Source organism: Rhinoderma darwinii, chromosome 3 (assembly GCF_050947455.1).
Source record: "Rhinoderma darwinii isolate aRhiDar2 chromosome 3, aRhiDar2.hap1, whole genome shotgun sequence".
In the NCBI taxonomy this organism is placed as follows: domain Eukaryota; kingdom Metazoa; phylum Chordata; class Amphibia; order Anura; family Rhinodermatidae; genus Rhinoderma; species Rhinoderma darwinii.
In genome coordinates this window covers 262608271-262620811 of record NC_134689.1, presented here as the reverse complement: position 1 = coordinate 262620811, position 12541 = coordinate 262608271, and the positions used below count along the sequence as shown (strand labels likewise).

The 12541-nt window shown below is 39.5% G+C and overlaps 1 protein-coding gene across 1 annotated transcript; it reads left to right on the top strand.

Annotated features, from left to right (window-relative positions):
- The first annotated feature begins 11321 nt into the window (after window positions 1–11321).
- Window positions 11322–12275, top strand: MAS1 (MAS1 proto-oncogene, G protein-coupled receptor). Its single transcript, XM_075855183.1, has one exon. It carries the CDS (start codon window positions 11322–11324, stop codon window positions 12273–12275), a length of 954 nt encoding a protein of 317 aa, XP_075711298.1.
- The last annotated feature ends 266 nt before the right edge of the window (window positions 12276–12541 follow it).

The following is a 12541-nucleotide window of genomic DNA, read 5'->3' as shown; positions in this document are numbered from 1 at the left end:
TTGCATGGAGTTCAGCCTAAAAACTACGTCTCTTTTCCCCCGACACATACAAAATGTCAGTTTTTTTGAACTTGTGTCTAGTCTAGGTATGTCCAATAGACCACATTTCTAGTCCGTTCTTATATTTTCCTAATATTCGTATTACCGTTTCATCTTCATACTTTTTATTTACAATGGTGGAGAAATAATATAGTGGCCCTTGAGGACGCCACGTGAGCAGTGAAACATCTTGGGCATAGGGGATAGTGTCGAATAGATGTTAAATTAATGTGAGTACAACATCCTATTAAATCAGCCTTGATGAGATAAGAGCTGTGGCACTCGTGGGAGTAGGGAGCTCAGCTCTCATGGGGGCACCTCTGCTGAGAGTATTAAGGCAGAGTAAAATAAACTGTTTTTTTACTTCCCAATTATAAATAGAACGTATAAAGTTGAAACACTAATACATAAGTTTGACATCTGAGCGATGTAAAATATTTGAGGGTATTCTAGATGAACTGCAAAGGTATATAGCAATAAATAATCCAATAGCTGATAAGCCGCATGGATTCACGAAAAACGAAAGGTGTTGCCTAACCTACATGCTTTGTTTCTATGAGGAAGTAAGTGCAAATTTGGATATTGGCCATGTGACTGATGTGATATGTTTGGATTTTGCAAAAACATCTAATATTCTACCACACAACAGCCTTGTATTAATGCTACAGAGGCCGGGACTGGGAAAACAGGTATATAGATTGGCCAAGAATTGGTTAACCCCATAGTGACCAGCCTATTTTAGGCCTTAATGACCAAGCTATTTTTTCCATTTTTCTAGCGACACATTCAAAGAGCTATAACTTTTTTATTTTTGCGTCGACATAGCTGTATAAGGACTTGTTTTTGGGAGGAAAAGTTGTATTTTTTAATAGCACCATTTTGTTGTACATATAATTTATTGATTAACTTTTATAAACTTTTTTTGAGGAGGGAATGAAAAAAAAAAAGCAATTTCGCCACACTTTTTTGCGTGCTAAATTTACGCAGTTTACCGTGTGGTATAAATAACATTACAACTCTATTTAGAGGGTCGTTACAATTGCGATGATACCAAATTTATATAGTTTTCTTATGTTTTACTACTTTTACACAATAAAAACCCCTTTTTTTTTAATATTTATTTTTGTGTCGCCATGTTTTAAGAGCCATAACTTTTTTATTTTTCTGCCGATGCAGCTGTATGAGGGTTTTTATTTTTTTTGCGGGACGACTTGTAATTTTTATTGGTACCATTTTGGAGTACATGCGACTTTTTGATTACTTTTTTTTTTAAACCATCAATATTTTTATTGAAAATTTTTCAAAATGACAAATATAATACACAATAACCACAAACACATGGTTGTACAAAAACGCATTATAGCACATAATATACTTAGTACATAGAACTAGCATAGTGTCGTAAATTGGAAACTCAGAGTCATTCTAAGCACCCCCACATTTATACAAAGTACTAACCATGCAGAGAAAGAAAATACATTAAAACATGTTGCATGTGGTCAACACACACATAAAGGCCCTGAAAATAGGGCAAAAACATATATACAGAAAACCAAAAATAGAGAGTTTCAGGTTTAAATATATCGGTTTCGAACATAAATACATAATGCCAGAATTGCTGTTTTCTGTTCATCCTGCCTTCAAAAAAATGTGATAAAAAGTTTTTGATAACTTTTTATCAAATTTTTTTGAAGGCAGGATGAACAGAAAACAGCAATTCTGGCATTGTTTTGTATTTATTTATTTACAGAGTTCGCCAGGTTAAATAATGTAATAGCTTTATAGTTCCTGTCGTTCCGAATGCAGTGATACCATATATGTGTAGTTTTTTTTTTTACTTTTTTTTTTTTTATTTATTATAAACTTTATTAAACTTTTTTTAAACTTTTTTTTTAGTCCCACTAGGGGACTTTACTATGCGATCAGTTGATCGCTTTTATAATACACTGCAATCTGTTTGCAGTATATTATGCCTGTCAGTTTAAAACAGGCATTTACTAAAGGCAGGCCTAGGGGCCTTTGTTAGACCCCCGGCTTCCATAGAATGTATGGGCACCCCACAATCGCATCACGGTTGTGACAGTGGGATGGGAGAGGGAGCCCCCTCCCTCTAAAACTACTCAGATGTGGTGGTCGCTATTTAAAAAAAAAAACCTATGGGCAGTCACTACCTGGTTAAGGAACATAAAATGTTGTAAATCTCCTCCTCTAGTTCATTAATTTGGGGACATTAACTTCGGCCATCGATAATCTAGGTATGGTAGGTTAGTAAGGAATTTATGTTCCAAATTGTCCTGACCACTGTGATTACCAATATGAGAAACACAAAACGTTTTTTAAGATGATACAAATCGATAACATTTTTAAATTGACTCAGAAGTCTTACAGTTGCAGATCTGTCATGATAACAACTGATAGCATCACTGTCAATCACATAAGGAACAGGAGCAACAGCTTCCTTATACATGAATGGGTGATGTTTGACCATCTAGTAATGAAGCTCTTAAAGGCACAGGAAAAAAACATTTTAAATGCTACGTATCAGTACTGCAAAGTTAGACGGTATAGGTCCCTGACACATGGTACTATGCCATATCAATTTGCACTGCTGGATCGTTCTTAAAATAATATCTTTATTTCATTGATCTGATGATATTGTCTGCAATTCATTAAAAAGGAAAAACTAGTAAGCAGCAGAATGGGAGAAGATGTTGAATACTTAGTCATGCCCAGTTTATAGCTCTATGCCCTCATGCACACTGCAAAGTCATACAATGCCTGTATGGTGGCACACAGAGTTCCCATAGTTCCATATTACAGAGCCATAGACACTCCATGTGCCGCTATATGGTGAATGATTCTATGGGAGAATACTTATGTCATACAGCATGCAATTTTCTTTTCATGGAGTGCATAACAAATCAGAGACACACAAATGTTCGGTATGGACCTATAGCAGTCTATCGACACAGTATTATGACTCTGTACAACGCAGATCCACAATACGGCATATGCATGGGCCCTAAGGATGAAGCTGTTTAACCAGAAATCAATGCAAGGGGCTGCATCCTTATAGCTGCATGTAAAGACATGGTTACACATGGATGACATGCTGCCTTTTTTTGCTTCCTCCTTATCTTCTTCTTTTCATGCATAAAAATATATCAGTTTGCCTCAATTTTCACTTTTTTTTTCTCCTATCGCTCTGAAGAACTCAAAGTAATTGTATGCTGCATATTGGGCCACTATCTATTCAGGACCGGAATCAGTTTAAATCCCACAGAAATGAATGGGATCTTTTTTTTCCAAGCTACATATCTATTTAAAAACAAATGCCAATGTGAAACTAGACTAACACTGACAATCTGCACCCATTGTGAAGTAATATTTAATACTGATCGCGCCAGAAGAAAATTGTGATACAGACATATGATTTGTAACAAAACACGACAACATGCATATGTTGTTAACAAACAAATATAATGACATAAAGTAAGATATAATAAGTGACATCTAGTGGGATTTAATTTGTGGTCTTTGTTTTATTTGAAGTCTCTGCGTTTGTCAGGAGTCTTTATACAGTCTAAGAATACAGGAGACCCTTCAGGACATTCCCACAAAATAGGTGAGACATTTTTAATATTAAGTTTCTACAGTAAACATTTAAGAAATCTTAAAGAACTTACTATTCTTAATTCAAACATAAATTTTCCTGTTTCAGCAAATTAAAGTTATTTTTATGTATAATGGAAGTTATACAATTATCCAATTTACTTTCTGTATTAATTCCTTACGGTGTTCAAGTTCTCTGCTTGTTGTTATTCAGTAGGAACATACATTGTTTACTTCCAATAGATAACATTCTGTCCATGGTCATGTGATGGACACACAGGTGCTGGTATTAAACTGTAACTGTAACAAGCCGAGCACCTGTGTGTCCATCACATGACCATGGACAGAATTGTATCCACTAGAAGTAAACAATGAATGTTACTACTGAATAACAACAAGCAGAGATCTTGAAAATTGTAAGGAATTAATACAGAAAATATATTGGAAATTGTATAACTTTTAATTATACAAAAAATAACTTTTATTTCCTTAAACCAGACAACCCTCTTAAGTCTATTGAAAGGGTAATATACATACCTAGGTCTTATGTCTTAACTATATATTATACACTCCAAGTTAGCTTAAAGTTGGGCTGTTACTTGTATAAGTAAAAGCGATGACCATTTTACAATCCATGTTTTAAAGTGTTTACATGTTATTCAGGCCCAGAATGGTAATAATGAAGGCAACTCTGGTTGTTACCACTGAAAGCGATTGTGGGCTGGATCAAATGGGCAACTGGCAACTTTTAGTAAGTTAGTTGTGTACTGCGGTTATTAACTAAAGATCAGTGAAGAATTGCTTCGTATTGCTTCTTGTTACATTATAGAGAATGGCATTCAAAGCAGACTTGTAGAATCTTGTAGACCTGCAGAAGGACTATCTAGTCTGTGAGCAGCATGCTTAAAATAATTTTCATTTATAACACACACGACCAGAAAGGGCTAAGGTTAAAAGAGAAATAGTAGAGAAAACCAAGGAAAGAGCAACTGGAATGACAAACGAAAACAAGAACAGAACAAGAGGCATTAAAGGCCACAATCAGGTTTGTATTGACTAGACCAGTGGTTCCCAACATTTCTGAGGCCGGGAGCCACTTTTGGTTGAGACATTTGTTTAGGACCCCTCACTACCGTACTTAGCCCCATTTAGTCTGATTAATGTCAACATTATTTGTAGCTAGATGCGTAGCTTCATTAGAAAAGTAAGTCCCTGCAACATTGAAAACAATGATAATTGTGCGGGCCCGGGAGTCGGCAGGCTCAAGTTATCCTGCTGAAGTGCGTCATTGAGGCCCGACTATGGCCGCTGATGGTGAGTCATGTGACCTGACCGTCCATCAGTGGCCTTCAGAGGCATAGCTAGGAGTTTAGCACAGGGGGATGAGACACATCTGAATGGGCCCCAACCCACCGGGCCCTCCACACAGTATATTGACCCCTTAGTGGCACCCGCACAGTATAATGCCGTTACAGCTGCCCCCACACACAGTATAATGCCCCAATAGCTGCTCCACACAGTATGATGCCCTTATAGTGCCTACCTACACAGTATAATGCCCTTAAAGCTGCCCCACACAATATAATGCCCACATATCTGCCCCCACACAGTGTAATGACCTCTTAGTGACCCCCACACAATATAATGCCCCCATAACTGCCCCAACACAGGATAATGCCCCCACACATTATAGTGCCCCCATAACTGCCTCCACACAGTATAATTCCATCGTAACTGCCACCACACAATATAATGCCCCCATAGCTGCCCACACAGTATAATGTCCCTATAGCTGCCCAAAAAGTATAATGCCCCTATAGCTGCCCACACAGGATAATGCCCCCTATAGCTGCCCCCACACAGTACAATGCCCTTATAGCTGCCCCACACAGTATAATGCCCTTATAGCTGCCCCAATACAGTATAATGCCCCTATAGCTGCCCCCACAAAGTATAATGCCCCCACAGCTGTCCCCATTCAGTATATTGGCCCATATCAGCCGCTCCCTATACCTAGTGTAATGCCACCATAATGCCTAATAGAAAAATAATAAAATGATTACTTACCTATGCCCGTTCCCATGACAAGTGGAGGAGATCCTTCTCTTCCTTTTGTCTGTGCTATGAGTGACTCGGCACAGATAGGCGTGATGATTTTACTACGTTGCGCCTGTCTGTGCCGAGCCACTCACGGTTCACCGTATAGTGAATAATAAGAACATGGAGCCATCAGCTCCTTGCTCCAGCATTGAGTTCAACTATATCTGCATCCTGAGAACCCAAAATCCAGTTGGAACCGGGACATCGGTGAGAGGCTCGTGACCCTCCCGGAGCTCTTTACATGACTCCCCAGGGGGTGGCGACCCACTGTTTGGGAAAGGCTGGACTATACCAATGCTGGAGTCTCGGGTCGGGTTTCTCCTTTACTTCATCTTTGACTCCTGCAAGAGGTTCGAGGTTTGGATGCCAGGGTGTTCCCTGGTGTCATAAGGAATAGTCTTTAAAGGGAATGTGTCGCGAATTAAACATTTTTTTTTAAGTAAGTTACTTATTTCTATTATATTTTTTACATTTTTTGCTGTATTTTTATTTTCTTCAACATGGTGGAAAGTATTAAAAATGAAATAATAATTTGACATGTTTTCATATATTGGCCACTTCCCAGAATTACAGCAAGGTGAATAAGGCAAAGCAACCTGACTCACAGCTGCCGTAAATGTGGGAGGGAATCTCACCCCCTCTCCTACAAGCCAGGAAAAGATGTCTTCAAATTGCTAAGCAGTGTTTGTCTGCCATTTTGGGTGTTATTGTTGAAATGCAGCTGGCAGAAGCTATAGGACACACCAAGAGGCTAAGCGTATGTTCACACGCTTACTAAAGAAAGGGAAAACAGCTCCTGATTTTCAGCCATTTTTTAATCAAACGCGCGTTTTTGGCGGCATTTTTTACTGCCGTTTTTGGAGCTGTTTTTCTAGTCTCAATGAAAAACGGCTCCAAAAACGTCCCAAGAAGTGATATGCACTTCTTTTTGGTGGGCGTCTTTTTACGTGCCGTTTTTGGAAATACAATCCTGCTGACAGTCTCCTCCAGCATCACCATACAATCCTGCTGACAGGCTCCTCCATCGTCCCCATACAATCTTGCTGACAGTCTCCTCCACAGTAGAGGAGACTGTCACACCACTCTGTGATAGGAATAACCATGTGCTGCTGACAGTCTCCTCCCCGACCTCCTGCTGATGGATACCTCACCTCCTCACCCGATCACAGTCCGCACACCGTACACACTGACAATACATCTATCGACAGGGGGGATGTTGGGGGGGGGCGCAGGGGGGGCTGTCAGTGGGGCGGTCGGCAGTCACGAGAGCGGGGGTCTGTGAGAGAGAGAGGGACAGACAGAGACACACACACTTTACCTACAGGGCAGCCGGTCTTCATAATGGCGCCTGCTATCTCCCTACAAACCATCTTCTCTGCTGTGTGACTCTGAACTGCGTCTGCGCAGTACAGAGCCAGATAGCAGAAGCAATGAACGGCTCCAGTTAGTTATATCCTATGCCCTGTAGCTGCCGTATTCCACCTGTGTATGTGTCGTTAAGAGACACATACAAAGATTAAATAAAACATGGCAGCCCCAGTACAGTAAGAAAGTGTCAATAAAAAAAACTTTGTGTGTGAAAAATTTAATAAAGTCAATATAATATTTTATTAACTAAAAACACATAAATTAATTAAAAAACAAATCATGACACTGTTCCTTTAAATGGTGATAATTAAGGAAATGTAGTGCGCAGAGACAGCTCAAGAGACAGAACCCCGAAACAATGCCAATCTTCTGTACCAAGTCCAAACCAAACTGACAAGAAGAAAAGAATCAACACTGAAGGGTGCCAGAAAGGGCTGGGCAGCTGTCAACTGCCGATAAAGAATCTGACAATGCCTCAGAAACTCCCAATGTTCAGACTAGGAGTTACTGGAATCACAAACAACACAATTGCAAAATGATAGCCAGGGATCCTTGGTTTAGGACCCGGGAACCACATAACATAATGATTGATCTGTATTACATTGCTGGACTTTTGATTGATGATGTTAATATACCAGATATCCATGAGAGCTGGTGTGATTTACATACTCGTGCTGAATTTTGCTTAATGTTTGGCTTTTCTACATCCTGCAGTGTTGTATATTACACATGATATGAACAATAATGCAGTAATGTAATGCAATGATGTTTGTTTGAAGATGTATGGTCCTGTCATTCATGTGGATAGGTAAAGCGACACTTTTTTTTGCTTTCCAATTCCTGTGTATCCTGTTATTCTGCTTATTACGTGGAATATTTAGGGCCAATTATTGAATGCTAATTGTCACCTTTTAGGCAGTTTTTGTAGGTAATGAGTAAGGATCTGTATATCTGAAAGTCATAAATGTGGTATATCGTTCTGCATTTAATCTTTCCAATAGAGCACTGAAAAATAAGGCTCTGTTCACAACACGTTTGAGCTTTTACTTTCTGAGGATTCCCTGACGTATACCTCCGACGGAATGCTTCAACTTATGCCACTGAATACTCACAGAGTGACATACGTCTCCCGGGGGAGCACATTTAAAAATGTACACTGTGCTCTATACTCTGTGTCTTTACTGTATTTCTCTGTATAGAATAGTATAGTCTACAATGCTTTTCTATACAGCAAAATAAATAAAGGTATATCAACGTATTCCAGCCCGTCATATGCCAAAGGAACAAAATGTGCTTTTCTGGCGCCTTACGCTGAATATAGTTCACATACATGATGTGAACAGAGCCTTATTTTTTTTTAGCACATACAGTGAAGGAAATAAGTATTTGATCCCTTGCTGATTTTGTAAGTTTGCCCACTGTCAAAGACATGAACGGTCTATAATTTTTAGGCTAGGTTAATTTTACCAGTGAGAGATAGATTATATTTAAAAAAAAAACTGAAAATCACATTGTCAAAATTATATATATTTATTTGCATTGTGCACAGAGAAATAAGTATTTGATCCCTTTGGCAAACAAGACTTAATACTTGGTGGCAAAACCCTTGTTGGCAAGCACAGCAGTCAGATGTTTTTTGTAGTTGATGATGAGGTTTGCACACATGTTAGATGGAATTTTGGCCCACTCCTCTTTGCAGATCATCTGTAAAACATTAAGATTTCGATGGTGTCGCTTGGCAACTCGGATCTTCAGCTCCCTCCATAAGTTTTCGATGGGATTAAGGTCTGGAGACTGACTAGGCCACTCCATGATCTTAATGTGCGTCTTTTTGAGCCACTCCTTTGTTGCCTTGGCTGTATGTTTCGTGTCATTGTCGTGCTGGAAGACCCAGCCACAAGCCATTTTTAATGTCCTGGTGGAGGGAAAGAGGTTGTCACTCAGGATTTGATGGTACATGGCTCCATCCATTCTCCCATTGATGCGGTGAAGTAGTCCTGTGCCCTTAGCAGAGAAACACCCCCAAAACATAATGTTTCCACCTCCATGCTTGACAGTGGGGACGGTGTTCTTTGGGTCATAGGCAGCATTTCTCTTCCTCCAAACACGGCAAGTTGAGTTAATGCCAAAGAGCTCAATTTTAGTCTCATCTGACCACAGCACCTTCTCCCAATCACTCTCAGAATCATCCAGATGTTCATTTGCAAACTTCAGACAGGCCTGTACATGTGCCTTCTTGAGCAGGGGGACCTTGCGGGCACTGCAGGATTTGAATCCATTACGGCGTAATGTGTTACCAATGGTTTTCTTGGTGACTGTGGTCCCAGCTGCCTTGAGATCATTAACAAGTTCCCCCCGTGTAGTTTTCGGCTGAGCTCTCACCTTCCTCAGGATCAAGGATACCTCACGAGGTGAGATTTTGCATGGAGCCGCAGATCGATGTCGATTGACAGTCATTTTGTATGTCTTCCATTTTCTTACTATTGCACCAACAGTTGTCTCTTTCTCACCCAGCGTCTTACTTATGGTTTTGTAGCCCATTCCAGCCTTGTGCAGGTCTATGATCTTGTCCCTGACATCCTTAGAAAGCTCTTTGGTCTTGCCCATGTTGTAGAGGTTAGAGTCAGACTGATTAATTGAGTCTGTGGACAGGAGTCTTTTATACAGGTGACCATTTAAGACAGCTGTCTTTAATGCAGGCACCAAGTTGATTTGGAGCGTGTAACTGGTCTGGAGGAGGCTGAACTCTTAATGGTTGGTAGGGGATCAAATACTTATTTCTCTGTGCACAATGCAAATAAATATATATAATTTTGACTATGTGATTTTCTTTTATTTTTTTTAATATAATCTATCTCTCACTGGTAAAATTAACCTACCCTAAAAATTCTAGACTGTTCATGTCTTTGACAGTGGGCAAACTTACAAAATCAGCAAGGGATCAAATACTTATTTCCTTCACTGTACATGCAATATTGGTATAATTGTACTTTTCTAATCTCTAGCTGTAAAAATGGGCCAAAATACGTGATTGAAATAGCTTGAATGAGGTACAGATGTAGCCATCTTTATCTTTACTTTTAACGCATTAAATACACAGTGGGAAGATCCTTTATCTTGACCTTTTGCAGCAAGTTATCAGAGTCAAGTTAAAGATGGCTACATCCGTAGTTGGCTTTTTTTCTTCATCCGGTGCATTTTAGTCTGAAAATACAGTAATTATTAACTAGCATATGAAGAAGTGCCAACTGATAGGCCACGTTCAGACGTGGCGGAATTGCTTTTGATTTCCGCTGCGGACAGTCCGCAGTGGAATTCTGCTGCGGCCGTTTTTTAAATTTGTTTCTATACATTTTCAGGAAACTTAGTTCAGACGTTGAAGAAAATAACTGTGCGGAAATTAGGCTGCGGTGCAGAATTTCCCCTCCGCAGCATGCACATTATGATGCGGAGAAGCAGCGGAATGTCACTGCGGATTTCAGCCTTTACAATGCAAAAACTGAAATCTGTGGCAAGTCCGCTGTGATATCTGCAACATCTGAATTACCTGTCAAATATGCAAATGTTTGTGCAGATTTGTTGCGTAATTGCCCCGAATCTGCACCAACATTTGCAGCGGAAAAATTCTGCCACGTGTGAACGTGGCCATATAGTTCATCATTATGAAAGGCAATGAGGTGCCCAAGGATATAACTACTATGGTATCAGGCAAAGTAGTTCCTATGTGGCCTCCATAGCATACATGTGGACCAAGAGCAGATCAGAGTAGGACAGCAGCCTTGTTACCCAGCAGCTTAGGCATTATGCCTGTACATTAAAAGAGCTTCAGAGTTGAGGGAAATTTATAGTATTGAGCAGTTGAGCCACTTCTGTAGCGCTCAGTAGATAATGTGTGTACCAAAGCGATAATCAGAAGACAGAAGCATCCTAGTTATAACACACAGCAAGGCAAACATGCCATAATATTCCATACTATTGGGGGAAGTTGAGACCATGTCCCACCATAAAACCACAAACACACCGCACAAAGTGCTTTTCCTATACTGTTCCATGACTCTGGCATAAAATGTGTAGCTGTGGGAACTAGGGAACTATATTAATTTAGTTCTTGTCATTTTGTTTTACAGGAGTGAGAGCTGCGACGTGGCAAAAAAACTCAACGTGTTTTTGAAAAATTTAAACTTTTATTCAATAAACTTATCATGGCTGAATCGGGAAACATGTCAACAAATTTGACTCAGCCTTCGAACAGAGCCGTTATTGTAACTTACTCCGTTGTGGCTTGTTTTGGTGTTATACTCTGCCTGCTTGGGATGATTGGAAATGCTATTGTTGCCTGGATTCTTACATTTAACATAAAAAGGACCAAATACACGGTGTATATTCTTAACCTCGCCATTGCTGACTTTATCTACCTTATCTTTGTTGCTATTGTCCTGTTATTGATGGTTGATACACTGTTAAACCGCAACAAGCCAACAAATATAACACTGTTGGCATTAGAAGTTATCTATGATTTTGGCTATAATGCTGGTATGCTCTTCCTTACAGCAATAAGTGTGGAAAGATGTCTTTCTGTTCTTTTCCCAATATGGTATAAATGTTACCGGCCAAAACACTTATCATCCTTTACTTGTGGGTTGATCTGGTTGCTTGGTGCTCTCTTATCACTTTTGGACAATTTTATCTGCCCTGCAAAGTCCTTCATGGACTCCACAAATGATTGTACAGGAATCCAGATATTCTCTACGGTCCTTACATTTGCCATCATCATACCTCTGATGCTTGTATCCAGTTTTATTTTAATCTATATCATTAAAACAACATCAAAGAAATCCCGACCACCCAAGATTTATTTTGCCATAATAATCACAGTTCTGGTTTTTCTCATTTCGGTGGCACCAATCAGATTGTTATGGACTTTACTGTATTTCAAGACTTTCTCAAATACAATGGACGCTGTGGCATTTTTTTTTGCCACCACATATTGTACGGCATTCAATAGCAGTGCAAACCCCTTCATTTACTTCTTTGTGGGCAGACAAAGGAAAAAGAGATTTGGTGGTTCCATCAATACAGCGCTTAGTCGGGTGTTTAAAGATGATGAAACTGAGCAGACATCTGATGGGAACACGACTAGTACTAGCACGAACTAAAAGTGCTCGACATTCCTTTAGCCTGAATATGGGGTTATCCATTTCTGTAGCACCAACACAAAAATAGATGAGCTGCAAATACTTAACATAATGGTTACTTGTCTCGTATCGCACAGGCAGGTTACTTGTAATGTAGGTTGAGAATAGATAAAACACTGAAATCCACTGGATTTTAGAGTTCAGAGTCTACACAAGCAACAGATTATGTCTGCACTTTATTGCTTTGCTTGCATATAACAATGGCACCTTTGATTTTTACATGCCAG

Bases quoted from the DNA above. Each gene is read 5' to 3' on its own strand.
- MAS1 (XM_075855183.1), top strand. From the start codon at position 11,322: ATGGCTGAATCGGGAAACATGTCAACAAATTTGACTCAGCCTTCGAAC.